The sequence below is a fragment of the Euleptes europaea genome, chromosome 13 (genome assembly GCF_029931775.1).
Source record: "Euleptes europaea isolate rEulEur1 chromosome 13, rEulEur1.hap1, whole genome shotgun sequence".
Lineage (NCBI taxonomy): Eukaryota > Metazoa > Chordata > Lepidosauria > Squamata > Sphaerodactylidae > Euleptes > Euleptes europaea.
In genome coordinates this window covers 19,189,072-19,212,190 of record NC_079324.1, presented here as the reverse complement: position 1 = coordinate 19,212,190, position 23,119 = coordinate 19,189,072, and the positions used below count along the sequence as shown (strand labels likewise).

Below are 23,119 nucleotides of genomic sequence, written 5' to 3'. Positions count from 1 at the left end.
GGGAGGGACTTCAATGCCACAGAGTCCAATTGCTAAAGCGGCCATTTTCTCCCGGTGAACTGCTCTCTATCGGCTGGAGATCAGTTGTAATAGCAGGAGATTTCCAGCTAGTACCTGGAGGTTTAGAAAAACAGTACAGGAAACTGTATATACACAAAGTGCAAATATTTATAAGCTACTGAGGTGAAACATAGACCATATACGTGACATATATACAACACAATTATATACAATATGTACAGTTCACACAAAAAATGTAGAGAAATTTCCAAAGGTCTCAGCTGAGTACCACAAATATATAGAGGAAGTTCCAAAGGTCTCAACTGAGTACCAAATGAATGCCAATATTGTAATCCTTGTTTTCTAAACCTTTTGGTACAAGTACAGAGGTGCCGTTTTTCTCCCCACTACCAGTGTGGCACTATGGCTAGTTTAACTGAGACCTTTAGTTTCAGTGCAGCAGAAAGAAATGCCATTCTGAAGGATTTACCCAGTGTATGTGATGTGGATTATGTTACTGAGGAAGTAGATATGACTGCAGTATTTAACATGTCTAAAAAACTCACTCGGACTGAAATGCATGCTGCTGTTCTATCAGACTATGTCCGGGCTAATATTATACCCCGAGGTCTTAGAATCAACAAAATTCCCACTTTATTCCGGCACAACGTGGAATTTAAAGATAAGTGGGTATCTATTTTGAATCGCTGTTCTGTTGACATCATGTTGTTAATTATTGATCAGGCCAGGAAAGAAACTGTTAATATTAAGCAGGATTTAAGTAAAATGCGGGAATCATTGGAACAGAAAGTATCAGCTGAAATATATAAAACACAGATTGACTAATTGGAAAGTGACATAAAGGAATTTGCTGAAGAGATCAAGGGCTTTAAAGCCAAGAAATTTAGGAGAGATAAGGAGGATTATGCTAACAAGAAGGTATATTTGTGGTATTATATGGACGAGGTTGGTAATGTGAGGAGACCATATAGCAATAGAAACAACTACAGCAAGAAGGGTTATAGAGACAATAGAGACAATACCTATAGTGATACTGACTCATATGGGGACTCCGCATCGAGTTTTGAGTCCAATAGAAGCTACGGACTCCGCCCTCGGGAACAGAGAAAACCTTTTTCCGAGAAACGCCCATACAATCGGAGGAACAAAACCTAGTGGTTAACTTATCCTCTAGAACTTTAAGCCCGATTGAAGAAAAAGTGTTGAACTTGGGTCTTAGTTTTGTCCCCACCCCTATGTACTCATCCTTTCAAACTCGTGTAGACTTATTTAAACTATATCGTCTGATTAAATTGAAGGATCACTTTAAGACACCAACTGCTCCGGGTAATCCTTTCCGTCCCAAATCCAAGTTTAACCCATCCAGCCTTAATCCTATGATATTAGCATTTCAGAATGCAGTGAATAGAGATGTGAAATTGATTGAGAATTCTAGGATTGCTAAACAATCCAACATGACCAAAGAAGAAAGAATAGCACTGGAGAATTTAGCTTCGGACCCTCAATTAATTATTCATGCAGCTGATAAAGGAGGGGCGATTGTCCTTCAGAATAAAAATGATTACATAGCAGAAATTGAACGTCAGCTCAACTGTCCAGAACACTACTTGAAATTATCCAAGGATCCTACTGACAGAATAGCCAGGCTAGTTAATACTATCATTTCAGAGGCATATGCCAGTGGTGACATTAATGGAGATACAGCTGAATTCCTTGTGAATAAATTTCCCCGTATTCCTGTGCTATACACCTTGCCCAAAATACATAAACCGGGGGTGATTCCCCCAGGGAGACCCATAGTCTCTGCCACACAGAGCTTGTTGGAGCCAATTTCTAAGTATTTGGATTTTCATCTGCGCCAATTTGCGGTAGACACAGAATCTTTCTTGTTGGATACTGGGGACTTTATCCGATATATTGAAAATGTAGAGGTGCCCCACGATTGCTTGCTGGCTGCAGTAGACGTAGTATCACTGTATACTAATGTGCCATTAGATCATACTTTAACAGTGATACAAACCTTGCTTGAGTCCAGAATAGATCCTGTTCCCTCTTCCACGTTCTTGATCAAACTGGTGGAGCTGGTTTTCAGGAACAACTTTTTTCGTTTTAATGACCAACTATACTTGCAAGTTAATGGAATAGCAATGGGCTCTGCCGTGGCTCCTACCATTGCCAATATATTTATGGTAAATTTTGAACGTCAATTTCTCCATCACAACCACCCTTTTAATAACTGTATACTGGGCTTTAAGAGGTACATTGATGATTTGTTTTTCATTTTTTCCCCTGAGATCAATTTTGATATGTTTATGGAATGGCTCAATTCCTGCTCTTCCATCAAATTTACAGGGAGCATACATTCCCAGAGAATTCCCTATTTGGACACTTTGGTCTATCATGGTAGTGAGGGCAAATTGGCCGTCCAACTATTTCGTAAACCCACTGACAGGAATGCATTATTGCATTTCTCCTCCCATCACCCGAAACATCTTAGACATAATTTGCCTTATGGGCAATTTGTAAGAGCTAAAAGAAACACCACTGAAACTAGGGATTATTTACAGACAGTGGGGGATTTATCAAAAGCTTTGGCCAGTAGGGGTTACCCTCCTAAAGTTATTAACAATGCCCAATCCAGGATTAATGGAGTAGATAGGCAAGATTTATTGTATAGGGAACCAAGAATCAGGAACGAAGTACAGCCAATTACTTTTGCTTTTCAATACACCCACTTATCTGGACATATTGCAAGCATCGTGAAAAAACATTGGCACCTTTTGAGGGAGATTCCAGGATGCGGGGCTCCGCCCCGTATAGGCTTCCGCAAAACGCAGTCTATCAAAGATAAGATAGTGCATTCAGATATATACAGGGATGTTTCAGGCAAATCTATTGTGGGACACTATAAGTGCCATAAATGCATGGCATGTGATCTATGTCTTGAAGTCAAAGAATTCAGGAGAACTGATAGTGATTTTGTATTCAAATTGCAGTCCTTTACCAACTGTGACACACGTTTCTGTGTTTACTGTTTGCGCTGCCCGTGTGGCAAATTTTACATAGGCTCATCAATTAGACCAATTAAAATGCGCATATTGGAGCATAAATCCAGGATACGGGCCAAGATAGTATCTGCCCCGGTTGTAGAACATTTTCTCGAGATGCACCATAATGAAAATGAGCTTCGCTACTTTGTAATCTGGCGACTGCAGAGGAAACGTTTCAATATAGGTGACAACGAAAGATTGTTAAGGCAGAAGGAGGCTTTCTTCATTCACCTTTTGAACACGATGTCTCCAAATGGATTAAACCTGGATAATGATTTTTCTTGCTTTCTATAGGGTAAAGCCAATGTTAAAATGCTGCTAAAATATACACTGTCACTTTAAGAATTCCAACCAACTACCCACCACAAATTGCATTATTGGGGTTGCCAGTTTGTGACCTGAAGCATTACTCTTTACCCTTAAATGGTGGACTATATGGTATTATACTAGGACTGTCAGTTCTAGGGTTGCCAAGCTCCAGGTGGGGCCTGGAGATTTCTTACTTCCTATAGGGTAAAGCTGATGTTAAAATGCTGCTAAAATATACATTGTCACTTTAAAGAATTCTAACCCACTTCGGGGATGCATCATCAGCAACACCTGGGTTTTCCTATGTATCTGATTAAGACTCTGTTCTAGTTTATTAGCTGCACTATGTGATGTACTTTACTGACTTCTGATTGCTCATACTTACCCTGTGTGGGAAGGAATGATGACTATGTAACAGCACTTTTGTATTGTAAGTATATTGTATTGACTCAATTTTTAATAGTCATAATCTTTATATATTTATATACTGATGGTAATATATTAATTTTTAGAAGGACTGAAGAAAGATTTCCACTGCTGTGGATCTGAAACGGCCGTATCCATCGATGATTGTGGCTCTATATGAACTTTACACAAGGATTACAATATTAGCATTCATTTGGTACTCAGTTGAGACCTTTGGAACTTCCTCTATATATTTGTGGTACTCAGCTGAGACCTTTGGAAATTTCTCTACATTTTTTGTGTGAACTGTACATATTGTATATAATTGTGTTGTATATATGTCACGTATATGGTCTATGTTTCACCTCAGTAGCTTATAAATATTTGCACTTTGTGTATATACAGTTTCCTGTACTGTTTTTCTAAACCTTTTGGTACAAGTACAGAGGTGCCGTTTTTCTCCCCAGTACCTGGAGGTTGGCAACTCTAACTCTATGGCTTTGATGTCCCTCCCCTCCCTAAACCCCGTCCTCCTCAGGCTCCATTCCCAAAATATCCAGGTATTTCCCAACTGGGAGCTAGCAACTCCACTCAGGCAGCAGAGTGCACCTGGGAACAAGGTCCGAGGATAGAGTTGCCAGCTCCCGGTTGGGAAATACCTGGAGATTTTGGGGGTGGAGCCTGGGGAAGGTGGGACTTGGGGAGGGGAGGGATTTCAGCAGGGTATAATGCCAGAGTCCATCGTCTAAAGCAGCTGTTTTCTCCAGAGGAACTGATCTTGGTTGTCTGGAGATCAATTGTAATAGTGGGAGATCTCCAAGTGCCAGCTGGAGGTGGGGAACCCGACCAGAGGAGGAGGCTGGCAGCAGCCAGGGTCTGTGCAGAGCAGACTCTTAAAACCTCAGGGGAGGGTGGGCAGCAGAAGGTAACCAGCTGGCTTCATGTGGAGTGGGGAAACAAATCCAGTCCCCCAGATTAGCCTTCACCGCTCATGTGGAGGAGTGGAGAATCAAACACTGTTCTCCAGATCAGAGTCCACCTCTCCAAACCACTGCTCTTAACCACTACACTATGCTGGCTCTCAAGTAAATGAATAAATACTTAAAGTTGATTGTGATTGTTAGCCCTGATAGCTAAATGGAACCTCCAGGCTCAGAGACAGTATACCTCTGAATAACAGTGGCTAAGAGTACAGATTTTTCATCTTCCTAGGGGGTGCGTGGCCAAATCTGAGAAAGAACCGGGGCCAAACCTTTGATCAAAGGCCAAGATCCAACAAAACAGCTCAAAATAATCAAGAAAAGCAGATCTTTATTATTATTATAGCTGACTTGTGGCAACCCGGTAAAGTTTTCAAGGCAAGAGAAATGGGTTGTCATTGCCTGCCTCCGTGCTACACCCCTGCTATTCTTTATTAGGTAAAGGTAGTCCCTTGTATAAGCACCAGGTCATTGCTGACCCATGGGGTGATGTCACATCCCGACGTTTACTAGGCAGACTATGTTTACGGGGTGGTTTGCCAGTGCCTTCCCCAGCAAGCTGGGTACTCATTTTACCGACCTCGGAAGGATGGAAGGCTGAGTCAACCTTGACTTTCCCCCAAAAAAGAGCTGCTAAATGCACAATCACAAAAATGCCAGTAAAAGCTAAGTGACAAATATCCCGGACTAGTAGGGAAAAGGACAGCTAAAGTTCAAAATCATCTGAGACTGGGAAGGGACGTTAAGGAGTTTTTCAGGTATGGCTGAAGGAAGAGGAAGGAAACGGCAGACCCGCGGCTCAGTAAGGATGGCGAAATGTTAACGGGTAGCACAGAGAAGGCAAAATTGCTTAACTCCTATTTTGCCTCAGTCTTCTCCCAAAAGTGGAATTGAGTATAACCGAGATAAAGGGCGAGGGGGCAGGATCGCGGCTCAAGATTGACCAGGAGCTGGTCAGGGAATATCTGAGACGAGTTCAAGTCTTCTCAGCTGAATGAACTGCATGCTTGGGTCCCGTAGGAACCTGCGGGTGAACTCTCAGAGTCTCTGACTATCGCCTTTGAGAACTGCTAGAGTGCCGCAAGACCAGAGATGGGCAAACAGTTGTCCTGATCTTCACAGAGTGGAGAAAGTAGTATCCAGGAAGCTGCAATCAGGTCCAGGTCAGTCTGACTTTGATACCGGGGGAAATACTATAACAGGTTGCCGAATTAAAAGATCTGTCTGTACATGACTTCAAAACAATGCAGTAAAAGCTGGCATAAATCCATCAAGAGCTCATGGACAATACATCCATCTAGCCATGATGACTAAAGGGAACCTCCATATCCAGAAGCAGTAAACCTCAGAATATCAGAGCTAAGAGGCAATATCAGGGGGAGACCTTGGAAAAATGTAGACCAGGAGTGTCACACATAAGGCCCGGGGGCCAGATGTGACCCCCTTGAGAGCTCTTATCCAGCCTACGAACCAGCCAAACTAGCCACCCTCGCCACTCTCGATCTGGGCTGGCAAGGCATGGCCCAGCCTGACCAAGTGACACTTATTTCATTTCTGGCCCTCATAACAATTTAGTTCAACACCCCTGATGTAGACCAGTTAGAAACTGGTTCTTGGAAAGGTTAGGAAGAGGGTCAGATGTCTGAATTATTTCTTCTAAATGGTATTTTCTTTAACCTAAACTTGGGGTTTAGCCTAAACTTTAGCCTAAACTACAGCTGAACATCAAGAAAACAAAAGTAATGACTACAGGAGAATTACACAACTTTAAGGTTGACAATGAGGAAATTGAAATTGTTCAAGACTTTCTATTCCTTGGTTCCACCATCAACCAAAAGGGAGACTGCAGCCAAGAAATCAGAAGGAGATTGAGACTGGGAAGGGCAGCCATGAAGGAGCTAGAAAAGATTTTGAAGTGTAAGGATGTGTCACTGGCCACCAAGACTAGATTAATTCATGCCATCGTATTCCCTATTACTATGTATGGGTGTGAAAGCTGGACAGTGAAGAAAGCTGATAGGAAGAAAATAGATTCCTTTGAAATGTGGTGTTGGAGGAGAGTGTTACGGATTCCATGGACTGCCAAAAAACCCAAATCAGTGGGTTATAGAACAAATCAAGCCTGAAATGACTAAACTGAGGCTGTCGTATTTTGGTCACGTCATGAGACGACAAGAGTCACTGGACAGTCATGCTAGGAAAAGTTGAGGGCAGCAGGAAAAAAGGAAGACCCAACAAGAGATGGACTGACTCAATAAAGGAAGCCACAGCCTTCAATTTGCAAGATCTGAGCAAGACTGTCAAAGATAGGACATTTTGGAGGACTTTCATTCATAGGGTCCCCATGAGTCGGAAGCGACTTGACGGCACTTAACACACACACACACAAACTTGGGGTGGGGGTGGTGGCCCGAACTCCCTTCAACTGCCATTCTTCCCCTTGTGGTAATGATAGGTATTTTGGTAGTTTGATGAATGAATACACCACTGCTTCAATAAGTAAGAACTGAGGAAGAACAAATAGCACTATGATTCCCTCATTCCCTATAAAAATTATCCACAGAAAATTGGGCTGCTGTGCATTTTTACTGTTTGTTTATGCCATCTGTAGACCACTGCCCGGAGAAAGACATCACCATTTCATAACAAAGTTCAGTTTGCAGAGACTCTCTTGCAGAGAGCAAGAGAAATGGTCACAAGCCTATGGCCGGTCTAAGGGCCTATTCAAACTGCCTTTATAGTCCGTTTGAGCAGCAGGTTGCTAATGGATTTTTTGTGTCAGTTCAGGCACAACTGGTTTGGCTCCTGGCTGCTAACGGTTTTTTTTAACCTGTTCAGACAAAGCAACTTGGGTCCCATTCACAAAGCAAGGCTGAGCCGGTTTTTATGAAAACTGCTTTCAACCGTTTTCAGTTCTTCCTTGCGCCTCTGAATTGCTCCAGTGTGCTGTTTGAACTGCCTGGAGCATTTTGTGAAGGACCACGATTGTTTTCCTGCCTTTTTTGCCAGTGCAGAAAGCCTTCTTTTCTGGCTTTTGTTTTTTAAAGTGTGTGTTATAGTGCTATAGAGCGCTATAGTGCTATAGAGCGCTATAGCACTACTATACAAATCTTAGAACGTAAAAAAAAAGGCGGAAAAGAATGCACTGGCAAAAAAGGTGGGAAAACAATTGCAAGGCTGTTGAACTAGCCAGAGCGCTTCAGAGATGGCTCATAGATGGATTGAAATGAGCTGTATGAACACCCATCTTTTTATTGCTTTATTCCAAAACGGGCCAACAACGGATAACAACCGGTTTAGAAGGGTAATCTGAATAGGGCCTAAACCACCAAGTCCACTCAGGCACCTATCTTGACAGCTCAAGGATTGGGGTAGGAAGTGGTAGCCATTCTGGACCAATCATGATTCTCTCTGGAAAAGAACAGGGGTGGGGTGCATGGGCCAGTGGGAACCTCTGTCATGATCACAGAAGGAAGCAAAGACAAACCAAACCAGTGAGTACATCCCATGCTGCCTGGCAACACAGTGGGCATAACCCCCCCCCACTTAGAAATTCTGGTGATATCTGAAGACCTGCCCTCCTCCTATAGTTTGAGCCGATGGCTGAGGAAAAAAAGCTGCTGGCTGAATGCCTTACATGTGAAGAAGAAGAGTTGGTTTTTTACACCACTTTTCTCTACCAAAAGGAGTCTCAAAGCAGCTCACAATCGCCTCCTTCACACACACACCAACAACAGGCACCTTGTGAGGTAGGTGGGAGTGAGAGAGTTCTAAGAGAACTGTGACTAGCCCAAGGTCACCCAGCAGGCTGCATGAAGAGTGGGGAATCGAACTTGATTCTCCAGAAGAGTCCACCGCTCATGTGGAGGAGCGGGGAATCAAACCTGGTTCTCCCGATTAGAGTACATTGCACTTAACCACTACACTACACTGGCTCTTCAGAAGCCTCTGGCTGCCCACTATCAATAGGCTGCTGGACTAGATGGACCTTACATCTGAACCCACCAGGCAGTCCTTTTATAAACTACAAGTGGGGTTTTGTGATACCCCCCATCACTGCTGATTCCCCATACCAGATTCTCTCCTTATTGCCCAGTGGGGTGGGGAGTCCCCCAAGTTTGAAGAAAAATTTGTTTAGGGTCAGTGTGGCCCCGATCTGTGGATTTAGGTATCTGCAGGTGGGGGTCACATGTCGCTATTAGATATATAGATCAAACCATCTCCACACATTATTGGCTATTGCACAATAGTTACGCTATGGTGGTCAATTGCAGATGTGTGGACAAGACAACCCAGTTGCAAATGATCCAGTGCAACAATAGCGCAATATCAAACGATGATGTGTGGATCAAATTATACCTACCAAGCAACAGTGATTAACGACCTAAAAACAGAGGTCCATGCCCAGAGGAACAATACCTCTGGGCACCAGTTGGTGTGGCGTAGTGGTTAAGAGCGGTGGTTTGGAGTGGCGGACTCTGATCTGGAGAACCGAGTTCAATTCCCCACTCCTCCACATGAGCGGTGGAGGCTAATCTTGTGAACTGGATTTGTTTTCCCACTCCTGCGCATGAAGCCAGCTGGGTGACCTTGGGCACGTTACAGCTGTGTTAGAGCTCTCTCAGCCCCATCTACCTCACGGTGTCTGTTGTGGGGAGGGGAAGGGAAGGCGATTGTAAGCCGGTTTGAGTCTCCCTTAAGTGGTAGAGAAAGTCAGCATATAAAAACCAACTCTTCTTCTTTTTCTTCTTATTCCTTTCATGGTCTTTTTGGGGGCTTCCCAAAAGCATCTGTTTAGCCACTCTAGGGCACGGGGTGCTGGACTGCAGGGATTTCTCTTCTTTCCTCTGTTCTTATGCACTTTGCCCACATCAAAGGTGATTTGCAGAAATGGCACCACCACAGTTTTCTTTTCTTGTCTTGCGTTTCATTTTAAAGAGAATGGGAGAATCATAAAGAAAAGCCAGGGCAGATACACTGCCCCAGATGGGTGCAGTTGCTTCACTGTGGTGCTGAAGAAGAGGCATAGCATTTACCTCCATGCACAAGAAGCTGTCCCAGCCAAAAATTTCTGTTTTGCTACAGCTATTAGAAATTTAGAACTTTGTCATGTGCACATTCCAAAACAAGGTGGAGAAAAACAGGCAAATATAGAGGAGAGGGGTGGAAGTAGGTCCCCTGCTATAGTTTGGGATCAAAGATGGGTCTGAAATGTTGAGGACTAGACCGAGGCTGTGTGAGTGCTGTTCCAGAAAAAGCAAGCAATCAAATCAGAAGTCTGCATCAGGGTAATCCAGATCCTCTACCAAGATAGCCAAATCCTGTAAACGTTATACATAACGGAACATTTTGCATCCATTTCTTTCCTTCGTGGCTTGTCTTTTCATTTTACTGTGATGGAGAATGAATTGGTGATAAAGAATCTTCTTATTTTGAATGCAAAGAAAGATCATGAACTTTGTTATCAATAGTACCACTTGCTCCTTTCTCAGAGGAGGGGTGCTTGGGACACCCCTTCTCTCCCAGTACTTTTCTCCATTTCATTTCACAGATATTTGTGGACTTCTCAGAATACATATCTTTGGGAAACATGCTGTCATTTGCTTCTTACATTCTTATTTGGAAAGGGTTAATCAAAACCCTATGGGATATATTGGTCCCAATAACTAAATGGAACCTCCTTGTACAGAGGCAGTGCACCTTACATTTCAGGCACTGAAAGTGGGCGAAAAAACAAGAACCGGGGGGCCATCACCATCATGCCCTGCCTGCTTGTGAACTGTTGGAAACGGAAGGCTGGCTTAGATGACTGATCCAGCAAGTCTTCCATTCTTAACCTAACCCAGGAATTGCAGCACAGAAGAGGTTAAACCTTAACTCAGCCTCTCTTCCTTTCCCTTTCCCCTCTCCATCCTGTTGCTCCCCGCCCAGTCGCTCACTCACACGTCCCAGTACACCGATAACATGACCATGATTCCTTGCCGGGTGACAGATCGAAAGCATGTCAGGACTTCGCCCCAACCTGTAGTTACTTAGTCGCTCTTCCCTTTCTCCTGGGGAAGATGGAGATGGCTCAATAGGTCACTTGCCTTCTTTTTTCCTTCAGCGCTGCCTTTTGCATCCTGGACTCATTTGGTTTACGGGGACCATGCAGAGGGTCCTCTTCTGCAGCTTCATTCTGTGCTCCTTCTTGGAAGAGAGTCTTGGCATCATCAGGAGATATTACATTGGAGCGGTGGAGAGAGACTGGGATTATGCGGCTGGCAACCAGAAGGGGTAAGGAGGGTGACTTGTTGCCCATGGAGGCTTTGCGGCTTTGGTAGGTGGTGTTTGTGCCCAGGGCTGACAACAGTCCCATTCTTAGAATCATAGAGTTGGAAGGGAACACCGGGGTCATCTGGTCCAACCCCCTGCACAATGCAGGAAATTCACAAATAGCTCGCCCCCACACCCCCATTGACCCCTACTCCATGCCCAGAGGATGGCCAAGATGCCCTCCCTCTCAAGATCTGCCTAAGGTCATAGAATCAGCATTGCTGACAGATGGCCATCTAGCCTCTGCTTAAAAACCTTCAGGGGAGGAGAGCTCACCACCTCCCGAGGAAGCCTGTTCCACTGAGGAACCGCTCTGTTAGAAAATTGACCAGTAAAACCGCTTTGTTGTGACTAAACAGGGTTGGAATTGGAAAAGCTAGTCACTTCAGAGCCTAACAAATATGTTTTTGCTCTGGATCTTACCCTGCATCTGCCAGGGTCCACCCATGAGCTGCAGATTTCTCTGGATCATCAGATTCTGCCCTGGATTGATCCCTAAGCAAGCAGGTGCTGTTCCTGGTCAACCTCTACTTCTATTCTCTGGTGCATCCGGGGACCACTCCACTGGCTATGCCAAGTGGGCCAGCACTTTAAAAAAAATCAAGTTGGCAAGCCTAGTTGTGTGTTGGCGATTGTGAGAATGTGGGGTTCTAGGTGGGTCGTGAACATGGTGCCTTGTCATGGTTTGGCCAGCTTTGGTTGGTGAAGGACCATTTGAACAAGCTGGGTGGAAAGGGATGCTGGGACTAGGGCAGTTGCAGAAGAGAACTATCTTCAAGTTCTGGTGAGTTTTCCCATCCTGTCTAACATTGTGACAAAGCAGCTTTACTACAGCGGGGGCTGTGGGAGGCTAGATGACCTCCATGATCCCTTCCAGCCCCAGGGTCAGTTGCAGGATCCAAGTTTACTAGGTTTTGGTGCTTACACTATGGTGTGCATCCCTGATAAATCGTTGTGCCTTTTGTACCTGTTTTATCTTTTGGGGGTGCTTTTTAAAGGTCCCACATATGTGTGCTCTAGGGCTATAACAATTTATTAATACGGTCACTGACCAGCAAAAACAACCATCCAAACAAACAACAACAGCCACAATACAATAGATAATAAGAAAACCACAACAACAGCTACTACTGCTACTACAAATAATCTAAGCCTAAAAATTACATGTTACGTGTATGAATATACTCTAGGGCTGCTGTTGCTTCAGATCTCTCCCTAGGTCTTTAGGAGTTACATCTCTGAATGGGGAGGCTGATGTGTATTGAACTCCAGTGCACATGGACACATATGCATATACAAATATCTGAGGCAATGATTACACATCTTGTTCCATCCATAAAAGGTACACTGCAGGCTCATGTAGCCTCAATTTACTTTGGTCATGCAGGGAACAGAAGGGGGATTTAACTCTTCAACCTCTGCTCGGTTTCACTATTGTAAACAGAGCTCCCTCCTTTATTTTTAGCGTTTTTAAGGATAAAATTTATAGAAACACTTCTTTTCCCCTTTAAAATATGTGTGTAAAGGGCCATCAAGTCTCAGCTGACTTATGGCGTCCATAGGGTTTTCAGGGCACTTGATTAAGCGGAGGTGATTTGCTATTGCCTTCTTCTGCAAAGTCTTCTTTGGTGGTCTCTCATCCAAGTACTGACCCTACTTAGCTTCCAAGATCTGACAAGCTCAGGCTATACTATACCATTCTTCATCCCACTCCATCTAAAATAGTAACAACAAAATGAGGAGCCCAGTTTTGATTAGAAGACTCAAGCAGAAGTTAAAGGGTTGAACTGCTTATCTGTTCCATACATAGTCCCAAGACAAATTGAGGCTGCACAAACATGCAATTTACATTTTATGGACTTCGCTTCATGGATGAACAGGAAGCATGAGCTCCGTCTTCTCCATTTGAGCCATAGCCTGTTTACGTATGCAATGCAGCTCATGAGACTCATTTTGCACACTTTATGGCATGATAACTTTTCCCCAAGTTTCTCTTTAATCAAAATAACAAATACTCTTTTTGTTTTTAAATGTGCACAGGATACAATTATAAATAATTATGCATGAATATGAGGGAGAACCACCAGCAATACAGAGCAGGGAAGTAATCAGTCTTCCTTGGTGGGCCTGCCTCATTTCCAGATGCCTTCAAAGAAATGAACAGAACAAAAGTGACTGTTCTCATAAGCAACAGGACATTTTATAATCCTGTTACCACATCCAAGTGCCTCTGTGTTTATCTGAGTGCCTATGAATTACTAGTGACAAGAATGTTTACAAGGACTAAGGACTTATTTTCACTTACTGAACTCCTTCCTTAAAAAGCAAGTTTCTAGTCTTCAAGAGAGGCAGAGTCAACAGCTGGTCAAATTGGGGGAGAAGAAAAGCAGGATTTCCAGCGGAAAGCGGAACATAACTTTGGACCCGTGCATACCTTTTGACTTTATTTTTATTTTATTTTTTGCTGTCCAGTCACAGCTGACTTACGGTGACTGCGAAGGGTTTTCAAGGCAAGAGGCTAACCCAGGTAGTTTGCCATTGCCTGCCTCTGCGATGCAACCTTGGTATTCCTTGGCAGTCTTCCATCCAACTACCAACCAGGGCCAACCCTGCTTAGCTTCCAAGATCTGATATTGGGCTAGCCTCGGTTTATAGCGGAGTAAAAGTTGAATTGGGAGCTTTTCCTGATATGTTGATATCTCAAGGCCAGAGGTTACCAAACTGTGCTCCATGGAGCACTTGATGCTCCATGAAAGATCTCCTAGTAGTGCTCTATGAAGAGATTGGAAAGAAAAATACTACTGTCATTTGGTTTAGTATATAGGTGCTAGGTGGAAATTAGTGCTCCGTGATGAATTTCTCTCCTGAAAAGTGCTCCATGATTCAAAATGTTTGGGAAACTCTGCTCTAGGTTATCATATAAAACCAACCAATAGCTGCACAGGGGCTTAATTTGCATAATTTATTTAAGTCTCAGAATGTTGACATTCTTAGGACAGAATTTTCTTCTTTTTTTTAAGGACAGCCTTCCATATAACTGGAGTAGTTAATAAACTGAGCAACGAATGTATGAAATCTCTGGTTTCTCTGCCTTGACTAGAAATCCTCTGTTTCTCAGCCATTCATTTGCTGTATGGAGGATAATACTGATCCACCTTATACAGTAGATTCTTCAAATACTCTCAAGCACCACAAGAGTGCTAAATGTTATTGCTGCAATAATGTTATTCTAGTTCTGACCAAATGCCTCGTACACAACACAGTGGCCCATTTTTTGACAGCTCCATCCTCAAGCTGGAAGGTCATAACTTTGCTTCCTTGCCAAGTAGGAGCCAGAGGGTGTTTGGAAACTTAAACACAATGGCTGGGCCTGTTTTCTTTGGCTTTCTCTATATATACCCTTGCAAGCAGGGGTGACTCTTGACAAGAATGTTCCAGGCATCAGTAATGTTATCTTTGTGCCTTGGCTTTTTGGGTGGGGACCCTACAACTGACCCTGACAGGCTGAAACCCTAAACAATAGTTTTATCTGCCTCTCTCCCTCCAAACATTCCCCAGGCATTTGATCTGCAGCTCACATCCCTCTCCCTGAGATGCTATAGGGGAACAAGGCAGCCAGCTGCAGAATGACCATTTTGGTATTCTAGGAATCATAGATCTCCTGACCTCTCATCACAGTTTCAAGGCCAGGTTCTCTGCTCGTCCTGGAGAGACTACTGAAGCATGGGTGCTGATTCACAGTCGTGCAAAATTAGAATCAAGCCCCACTTGCTTGTTTTTCCATCTGTGACCAAATCCCGGATTTCCTTGGCCAGTCTGTCATGCTAACGGAAAATGATTAGAACTCCTTAATCTCTTGTCTGCCAAATCAGTTCAGGGACGGTAGACAGTCCTTTCCCTTGGATAGATACTCCAAAAGATCCCACGGACCAGAAGATAAGGCAACATACGTGCATTCTGTTGAGTGTCTCTTTCCCTAAGCTTCTTCCCATGGACATGGGGATCTGGAGTAGCACAGCGGCAAAGAGAGTGAGCAGTGCCCTGGGTAGGTTGCCAACCTCCAGGTACTAGCTGGAGATCTCCTGTTATTACAACTGATCTCCAGCCGATAGCGATCAGTTCACTTGGAGAAAATGGCTGCTTTGGCAATTGGACTGTATGGCATTGAAGTCCCTCCCCTCCCCAAACCCTGCCCTCCTTAGGCTCCACCCCAAAAACCTCCTGCCGTTGGTGAAGAGGAACCTGGCAACCCTATCCCTGGGAGGTCTCTGGCTCAAATCATATCTCTCTCACAGACTCAATCAGTGGCTCTAATCAAGTTCCTCTGTCTCCATCTGCACAACAGGGATAGCAAAACCAGCCAATCTTACGACAAGATAATGCATATGAAGTGCTATCTAAATATGTTTATCTTTTATTAGATACACTGGCTGGGTCTACACCAAAGCATCAACTTGGATTAGGGATGCCAGCCTCCAGGTGGGACCTAGGGATCACCTGGAATTACATCTCATGTCCAGACTACATAGAGATCAGTTCCCCTGGAGGAAATGGATGCTTTGGAGGGTGGGCTCTGTGGCATTGTACCCCACGGAGGTCCCCCTGTCCTCCCCAGGCTGCATACCCCAATCTCCAGGAGTTCCTCAACCTGGATCTGGCAGCTTTACCCCCCATCCCCTGCCGGTGGTCAGGGGGAAACTGGCAACCCTAACCTTGTCTATTCTGCTTTGAGGGGGCAGACACTTTACTATTAGTAGGGTTGCCTACCTCCAGGTGGTAGCTGGAGATCTCCTGCTATTACAACTGATCTCCAGCTGATAGAGATCAGTTAACCTGGAGAAAATGGCCACTTTGGCCATTGGACTCTATGGCATTGTAGTCCCTCCCCTCCCCAAACCAGACCCTCCTCAGGCTCTGCCCCCAAAATCTCCAGGTATTTCCCAACCTGGAGCTGGCAGCCCTAACTATTAAAGACCATTTCCCCAATCTACCACTACCCCAGGGAGCTGGTCTTTGTCACAGTGGGGAAACCTACATGTAGCCCCAGCCCATTGGTACACCTGTCACCCATCATTACACCTACATTTTCTCAGTGGGGAAAATAATGACTCCTGGGTGCAAGTGGGTGCAAGTGGGGCGGTACTCATGGTACTGATCTGAATGAGGTGTCTCATAGTATTGAACTGAATTGGCCCCACATGCCTCATAATTTAAGATTCAACTAAGAACTCACAATGCATGTTTGCTTGACAAGATCTGAAAACGCCACAAGGACAGACCAAGGAACAATGTACTGAGTAGCTGGGTTAGTAGCCCTTGTAAAAATCTATGGTGAGACCACACTTGGAATACTGTGTACAGTTCTGGTTGCCACTCTGAAAAAAGGATATTGAGAAGGTGCAGAAAAGAGCAACCAAAATGTTCAGGGGGCTAGAGCAACTGCCCTATGAGGAGCGGTTTAAATGCTTAGGGCTGTTTAGCTTGGAAAGAAGGCAGTTAAGGGGAGACATGATAAGAGATCTATAAAATTATGCATGATATAGAGAGAGTGGACAGGGGGAAGCTTTTCTTCCTCTCTCATAATACCAGAACACAGGGTCATCTGCTGAAGCTGGAGGGTGAAAACAGATAAAAGGAAGTAGTTCTTCACACAACGCATAGTTAAACTGTGGAACTCCCTGCTCCAGGATGTGGTGATGGCTACCAACTTGGAAGGCTTTAAGAGCGGAGCGGACATGTTCATGGAGGATGCATGGCTAGTCAAAATGAGTACTTGTCATGATGCATATCTGTTCTCTACAGTATCAGAGGGGCATGTGTATTATTTTGGGTGCGGTGGAACACAGGCAGGATGGTGCTGCTGCAGTTGTCTTTTTTTGTGAGCTTCCTAGAGGCACCTGGTTGGCCACTGTGCAAACAGACTGCTGAACTTGATGGGCCTTGGTCTGATCCAGCATGGCTTTTCTTATGTTCTTACGTTAGGAATCTAAATCATACATTACTTCCCTACCCTAGGGGTTGTTGAGCAATAGAGGGCTTTGTAGGTGACTAACTCTGCTCTCAAAACAAATGCATATAGTATAGCTCTTGGCCAATATCGTCATCCTTTTTTTTCCTTCTTTTTTTTGGCAATTTCCCAGGGTGCCCTCCTCTACCACCACCACCACCACTCGATACAAGAAGGCCATATTTTTGGAATATGCAGATTCGACGTTCACACAAGCAAAACCCAAGCCCGCCTGGATGGGTAAGAAGGTTTTAGACATGTAAATATGACAAAGTGGCTGTGACATGATTAATTAAAACATGGGTACAAAACCTCCGAATTCTTGCACTTTTTGTATCATAATATTTGATTTATTCTCTGCATATCAGATCCTGCGGTTACTTAGCTTTTATATAATGCTGACAGAGATCAAAGCACTTTGCATACATTACCTAATTGTAATCCTTGTAACCGCCTGAAAAGGTAGGCTAGGATTAGTATAGGATTAATGTTGTAGATCAAAGGTTGACAGACATGCCTAAAACAATCTAGTGAGTTTATGGCAGAGGCAAAAGTTCAATAGGACTCCTTAGATCACACCCTATCGTGTGAGTGTGTGTAAAGTGCTATCAGGTCACAACCAACTTATGGAGACCCCTGCAAGGGACTTTCAAGATAAGTGAGGAGCAGAGGTGGTTTGTCTTTGCCTTCCTCTGAAAAACCTTCCTTGGTGGTCTCCCATCCAAGTACCAACCCTGCTTAGCTTCCAAGATCTGACAAGATCTGGCTTTACCATACCATACCATTCCACATTCCCCACACCCTAATAGCTTCACTAAACCAGGTGTGAAGTCAGAGGACTGGGATACAACCACTGTGTGGTATAACTTTCTTTCTCTGAGGCACATAAGTGGAAGTGTGGGCAAGTGAAAGGAATCTAGAAACAGCAGCCTATCCCCTTCATTGTATCTCTATGTTGGGAGGAAGCTGCACCTGTTGAATGCCTGTCTGTCACATATGTTAACGCTGCAGAGCGACTGTCAAGAAAAAAGTAGCAGTCTCCATCCTTGACCAGCCTTCCAAAATATCTGGATAAAAGCCTGAGCAGTGTCCATGCCATTCTTAGCAGGGAATGGGGTGACATGGAAAATTGGCAGGCAGTTCAGGTTTACCTATTTGAAGCTTCCAGTTTTTAGTTCTGAGAAGTTCATAGTGGAAAGCAAGTAAGATAAAATGAAATTCCCACATTGCCTTTGCTTCCCAATCTGAAGAGGTATCTTTCCTTCTCTCTCCCTCAGGTCTCTTGGGCCCCACCATCCAAGCAGAAGTTCATGACATCGTAGTTGTCACTTTTAGAAACCTGGCTTCCCACCCTTTCAGCATCCACGCCATCGGGGTGTCCTACTGGAAGGCTTCAGAGGGTGAGTTTAGCTTTGAAGCAGATAATGACAGAGGCTCTTTCTATGAAGATAATCAAACAGGAGTCCAGCAGCATCTTAAAGACTACCTGGCATTTAATGCACGGGTTGTTCCTGTTGTAGTCACCCACCAACTACTAGAGGGCTTAATTTGAATTATGGATGTATTTTCTGACCTTCGCATTCCCCCTGCATTTTCAGGATGCAGTTTTACCCCGAGTTTAAAGTCTGCCTCGATCCCAAATCAAAAGCTGGTCCTGTGTATACTTGTCACTTAGGGTTTTTCTCCCCATGTCCACTCTCGCTTCTCCCTCCCACGTGTCTGTCCTCCTCATCCAACCCCTCCCCTCCAAGCTATTATCCAGTGCACTAGCAAGAGAATAATGCTGAAATCCCACCAGGCTGATTATCTGGTCAGTTTCACAGCGAGTGTGGGTCAGTTTCAGATTGGACAGTTGTTTTTTTTGGAGTGCAGGAGTGGCAACGCTGAAATAATCACAGAGCCACACACACAGAGGAAGGCTAAGTGCAGGGGAGAAAAGGGGTGATTTTAAAAAATGCACTGGGAAAGAGGACAGAGAAAATAAAACCAACACCGGTGGTAGCAGCTGCTAAAGTAATGTTAGTTTAATAGGCCCAGCCAATCAGATCTCCAGTGGCCATTCAGAAGCTCTGCTCTGCAAGGGCCCCTCTTGTCCCTGTTCACTTTCTGTAGACATTTGGTAGGTGCCAGGAAAGATGCTGGCGGGTGCCATGGTACCCATGGGCACCGCATCAGGGACTCCTGCCTTTATAAATGGCCACTGTAAAGGAAGGAAAGGGGAAAGCTGGATTTTTTTCTAGGACTGAAAGAGCAACAAAGCTAACAATGAAAGGGCTGCTTCCTTGGTTTCAGGAGCAGGTTATGAGGATCAGACCAGCACGGCAGAGAAAGAAGATGATGCCATAGGGCCTGGCCAGAACTACACTTACGTGTGGGAAATCTTTGAAGCTGATGGGCCGACGGACAGCGACCCTCAATGTTTGACCTATGCATACTATTCCCGGGTCAACAGCGTCAAGGACACCAACTCCGGCCTGATTGGGGCGCTGCTGGTTTGCCAGCCAGGTAATGCTGGGGGGTGGGGGGTGGGAGGCGGACTTCCACATAAAAGAGCTTTTTTTCAGGCCCACATATGTCCACATTTCTGGATAATTAATGATCCTGGTTAATTATAGTTTTGCTTGCTAATTAAAAACCCCCAAGTAATTTCTGAATTTCTCTCTCTTTCTTTCTTTCTCTCTGGGCGCTTTCACATATACTGAATAATGCACTTTTCAATCCACTTTCAATGCACTTTAATGATCATTGGATTTTGTTGTTTCACATAGTAAAATCTGGCTGCAAAATGCATTGAAAGTGCATTATTTGAAATGTGTGAAAGCACACCCCCTCTCTGTATATGTGTGTGTGTGTGTGTGTGTGTGTGTGTAGATATTTTTTTTTAAAAAGGCTTTACATATATATATGTAAAGCCTTTTTTAAAAGCATGAACCCAATTCAAGCAACTACAAAGATGCTTTAATCATCAACAGGTTTGATATTTACACTAAGGGCTGATTCACAGTTTACAAAGTCCAAGGGTCCCCCATGTGGGACTAAGGTATTCTGGGAGTTCTCCACTGGGAACTTAATTTCCAGGTGAATCTGGATTGGGACTGTGGCAGGCAGAGAGAAGCCCCCCCCCCAATTCTCCTGACCTGAAATAGCTCCAGGGAGCCAGTATTTGTATTGGGGAAACCTCCACATACTGACTACACACAAGTATCCTCAACAGGGCAAACAGCAGTTCCCTTGGCCTGTTTCAGATCAGTAACAAGATGGGGGAGTGGCTTATGCCCCTTCTTTCCATCTGCCACAGTTATGATCCAGATTGGATCCCTATGGAAGGTGGAGTTGAATTCCCAACATGGAACTCCAGAGGTGGGTCTCATCCTAAGTTCTTATGGTGGTCACATGTCTGCCATATGGACTTTGTAATGTGTCATTCAGCCCCCAAAACAATCTGGTTAACTGTTGGGAGAAAGAATAAAGTTAACTTTTAAAAAAGCATTGTAACGAATTTAGTCAATAATACATCGACATGAGGGGTTCTAAGCCTTGATTTTGCCTCTGATGGCTGCTACATTTGACCAGAGCCCTGGAACTCTCTCCCTAGGGAGACTCACCTGTCCCCTAGGGAGACCCACCTGTTGCCATCTTCTGCCAGGGGTGAAATTTTTGTTTTGATTAGCATTCCCTCAGCAATCCTTCCTTCCTGCCCAATGTTTTAATGTTTTTGTATTATTTTAGTTGCGGTTTTGTTTTAATTTTGCTTTTCTGTTGGTTTTAATAGTTTTTAAGATGTAGCTTTTATTATGTTTTAATTTGCTTGCCACCTTGGTGGCCCTTATGAGTGCAGAAAGGTAGCATAAAATGTTGGAAAACAAATAAAAGAAAATTAATAGAAGAAGCTTTGTTCTGCTGCTAGGTTTGGTCCTGTCTGCTGCAAAGCTGGGAAGCAAGTGACCTTCACTCCTGCCCTTGCTAACAAATGATACCAGAATGAAATAAAAAGGGAAGCTCTCCCTACAGACTCTGGCAGTATTGGATATAGGAATGTTTGACCACGCTCAAAATGGGTGGTCGGCTACCTACATTTGGCCTGTCTTCTGCTTAAACGTCCAAAGCCCTTCACATTCAAAGGCAGTGATCCAAAGGAGTAGAAGGGAAATCACCACTAGCACCGTTCTGCTCCTCTTTGCTCAAGAGTCCATGCAGAGGTACTATAGCTCAGTTTCATAGCGACTGTCACGCTTCTGCTTGCACAAAAAGTTGAGCATCTCCTGGGACATGCAAAGATGCACCTCGCTTCCATGGTAAAGTTGTACAGTCACTCCCAAACTGTAGGGTTTTTTTCTTCTTCATTTTTTGGTCTTTTTTTGTTTTGCTTCTGCATAACACCAATACTTCTGGGTTTTCCCTGACTTTGCCCCCATCCCCACCCCCTCTCCCAATCTGCTTTGGTAGAAACTTTCCTGAAAGATCCTACTCAAAGCAGGTCTGGTTTCAGTGTGGATAGGAAGGTGAAGATTTCCACTCTTCCCTTTACACATCCAGCACCATTTCCCCTCCCACCCACCATTTCCTTCAGCCAACAGCAGCCTTTTTGCCTTTTAAAAAAATCGGTAGTAGGTCTGTCACTATGACATCATAACACTATAGCCATATACCTATTACCAGACTTTGAAAAGACCGCTGCCATTGGTGGTGGGGGTGAGGAAATGGTGGGCACAAGGAGAAAGCACAGTGGTGTTGAGAGCCAGAGTGGTGTAGTGGTTAAGAGTGGTGGTTTGGACCGGTGGACTCTAATCTGGAGAACCGGGTTGGATTCCCCACTCCTCCCCATGAGTGGCGGACGCTAATCTGGTGAACTGGGTTGGTTTCCCCACTCCCCCACATGAAGCCAGCTGGGTGACCTTGGGCTAGTCACAGCTCTCTTAAAGCTCTCTCAGCCTCACCTACCTCAAAAGGTGTCTGTTGTGGGGAGAGGAAGGGGATTGTAAGCCGGTTTGCTTCTCCTTAAAAGATAAAGTCGGTTTATAAAAACCAACTCTCCTACTCCTTCTTCAATATGCCCATGTGGAGTCTCTGTTGTCACTGCAAATGCCTCTACATTCACAGTAGGGTTGCCAACCTCCAGGTTCTAGCTGGAGATCTGCTATTACAACTGATCTCCAGCCGATAGAGATCAGTTCACCTGGAAAAAATGACCGTCTTGGCAATTGGACTCTATGGCATTGAAGTTCCTCCCCTCCCCAAACCCCACCCTCCTCAGGCTCCACCCCAAAAACCTCCTGCCAGTGGTGAAAAGGGACCTGGTAACCCTAATTCACAGTGACAATGAGAACAAAACATAGAATTGTCCCCATATGGAGGCAATCTTTGTTTCACTTCTCTTGTACAATGCCCTAGCGTGAGGTATAAAAGGAGGCTTTCCATGAGCAGAAGACACTTTCTGCATGTGGAAGTACACCTTTGGATTCAACCCAATAGCTCAGCAATCCCCCCAACATCCCTATAAGGTAGGCCAATGTTATGATATATTCATTAGGCACATGTTGGCTGAGGTTGAGAAAGTGGCTTGTCTTAGACCAGGAGTGTCAAACTCAATTGTTAAGAGGAGCGGATATGAAATAAATGTCATTTGGTTGGGCCAGGCCATGCCTCACCAGCCCAAATCAAGAGTGGGGGTGGGGGTGGCTGCCTCAACTGGCTCGTGGGCTAGATAAGAGCTCTCAAGGGGCCGGATCCCCTTATGTTTGACACCCCTGTCTTAGACTATCCAGTGATTTCATGGCTGGGGTGGAATTTGAACTGGAGACTTCACAGCTCATTCTCTAAACAGCTTTGTTATCTGAATGAAAAAGCCCAGCCCAAAATGCAGAGGGTGAAGGCAGAATGTCAAGAGGACCATGGTAGGAGCGTGAGGCTTCAGCCCAAGTTTAGGGTTGCCAACCTCCAGGTACTATCTGGAGATCTCCTGCTATTACAACTGATCTGGAGAAAATGGCCACTTTGGCAATTGGACTCTATGGCATTGAAGTCCCTCCCTT

General features: G+C 44.5%; 1 protein-coding gene across 1 annotated transcript in view; it reads left to right on the top strand.

Annotated features, from left to right (window-relative positions):
* Nucleotides 1-10,913: 10,913 nt before the first annotated feature.
* F8 (coagulation factor VIII) overlaps nucleotides 10,914-23,119 on the top strand; it is a 59,943-nt gene continuing 47,737 nt past the window's right edge. The window contains exons 1-4 of the mRNA XM_056858974.1: nucleotides 10,914-11,041; nucleotides 17,221-17,327; nucleotides 18,365-18,487; nucleotides 19,380-19,592. Coding sequence (XP_056714952.1) covers nucleotides 10,914-11,041; nucleotides 17,221-17,327; nucleotides 18,365-18,487; nucleotides 19,380-19,592 — 571 coding nt within the window. The remainder of the gene's footprint in view (nucleotides 11,042-17,220; nucleotides 17,328-18,364; nucleotides 18,488-19,379; nucleotides 19,593-23,119) is intronic.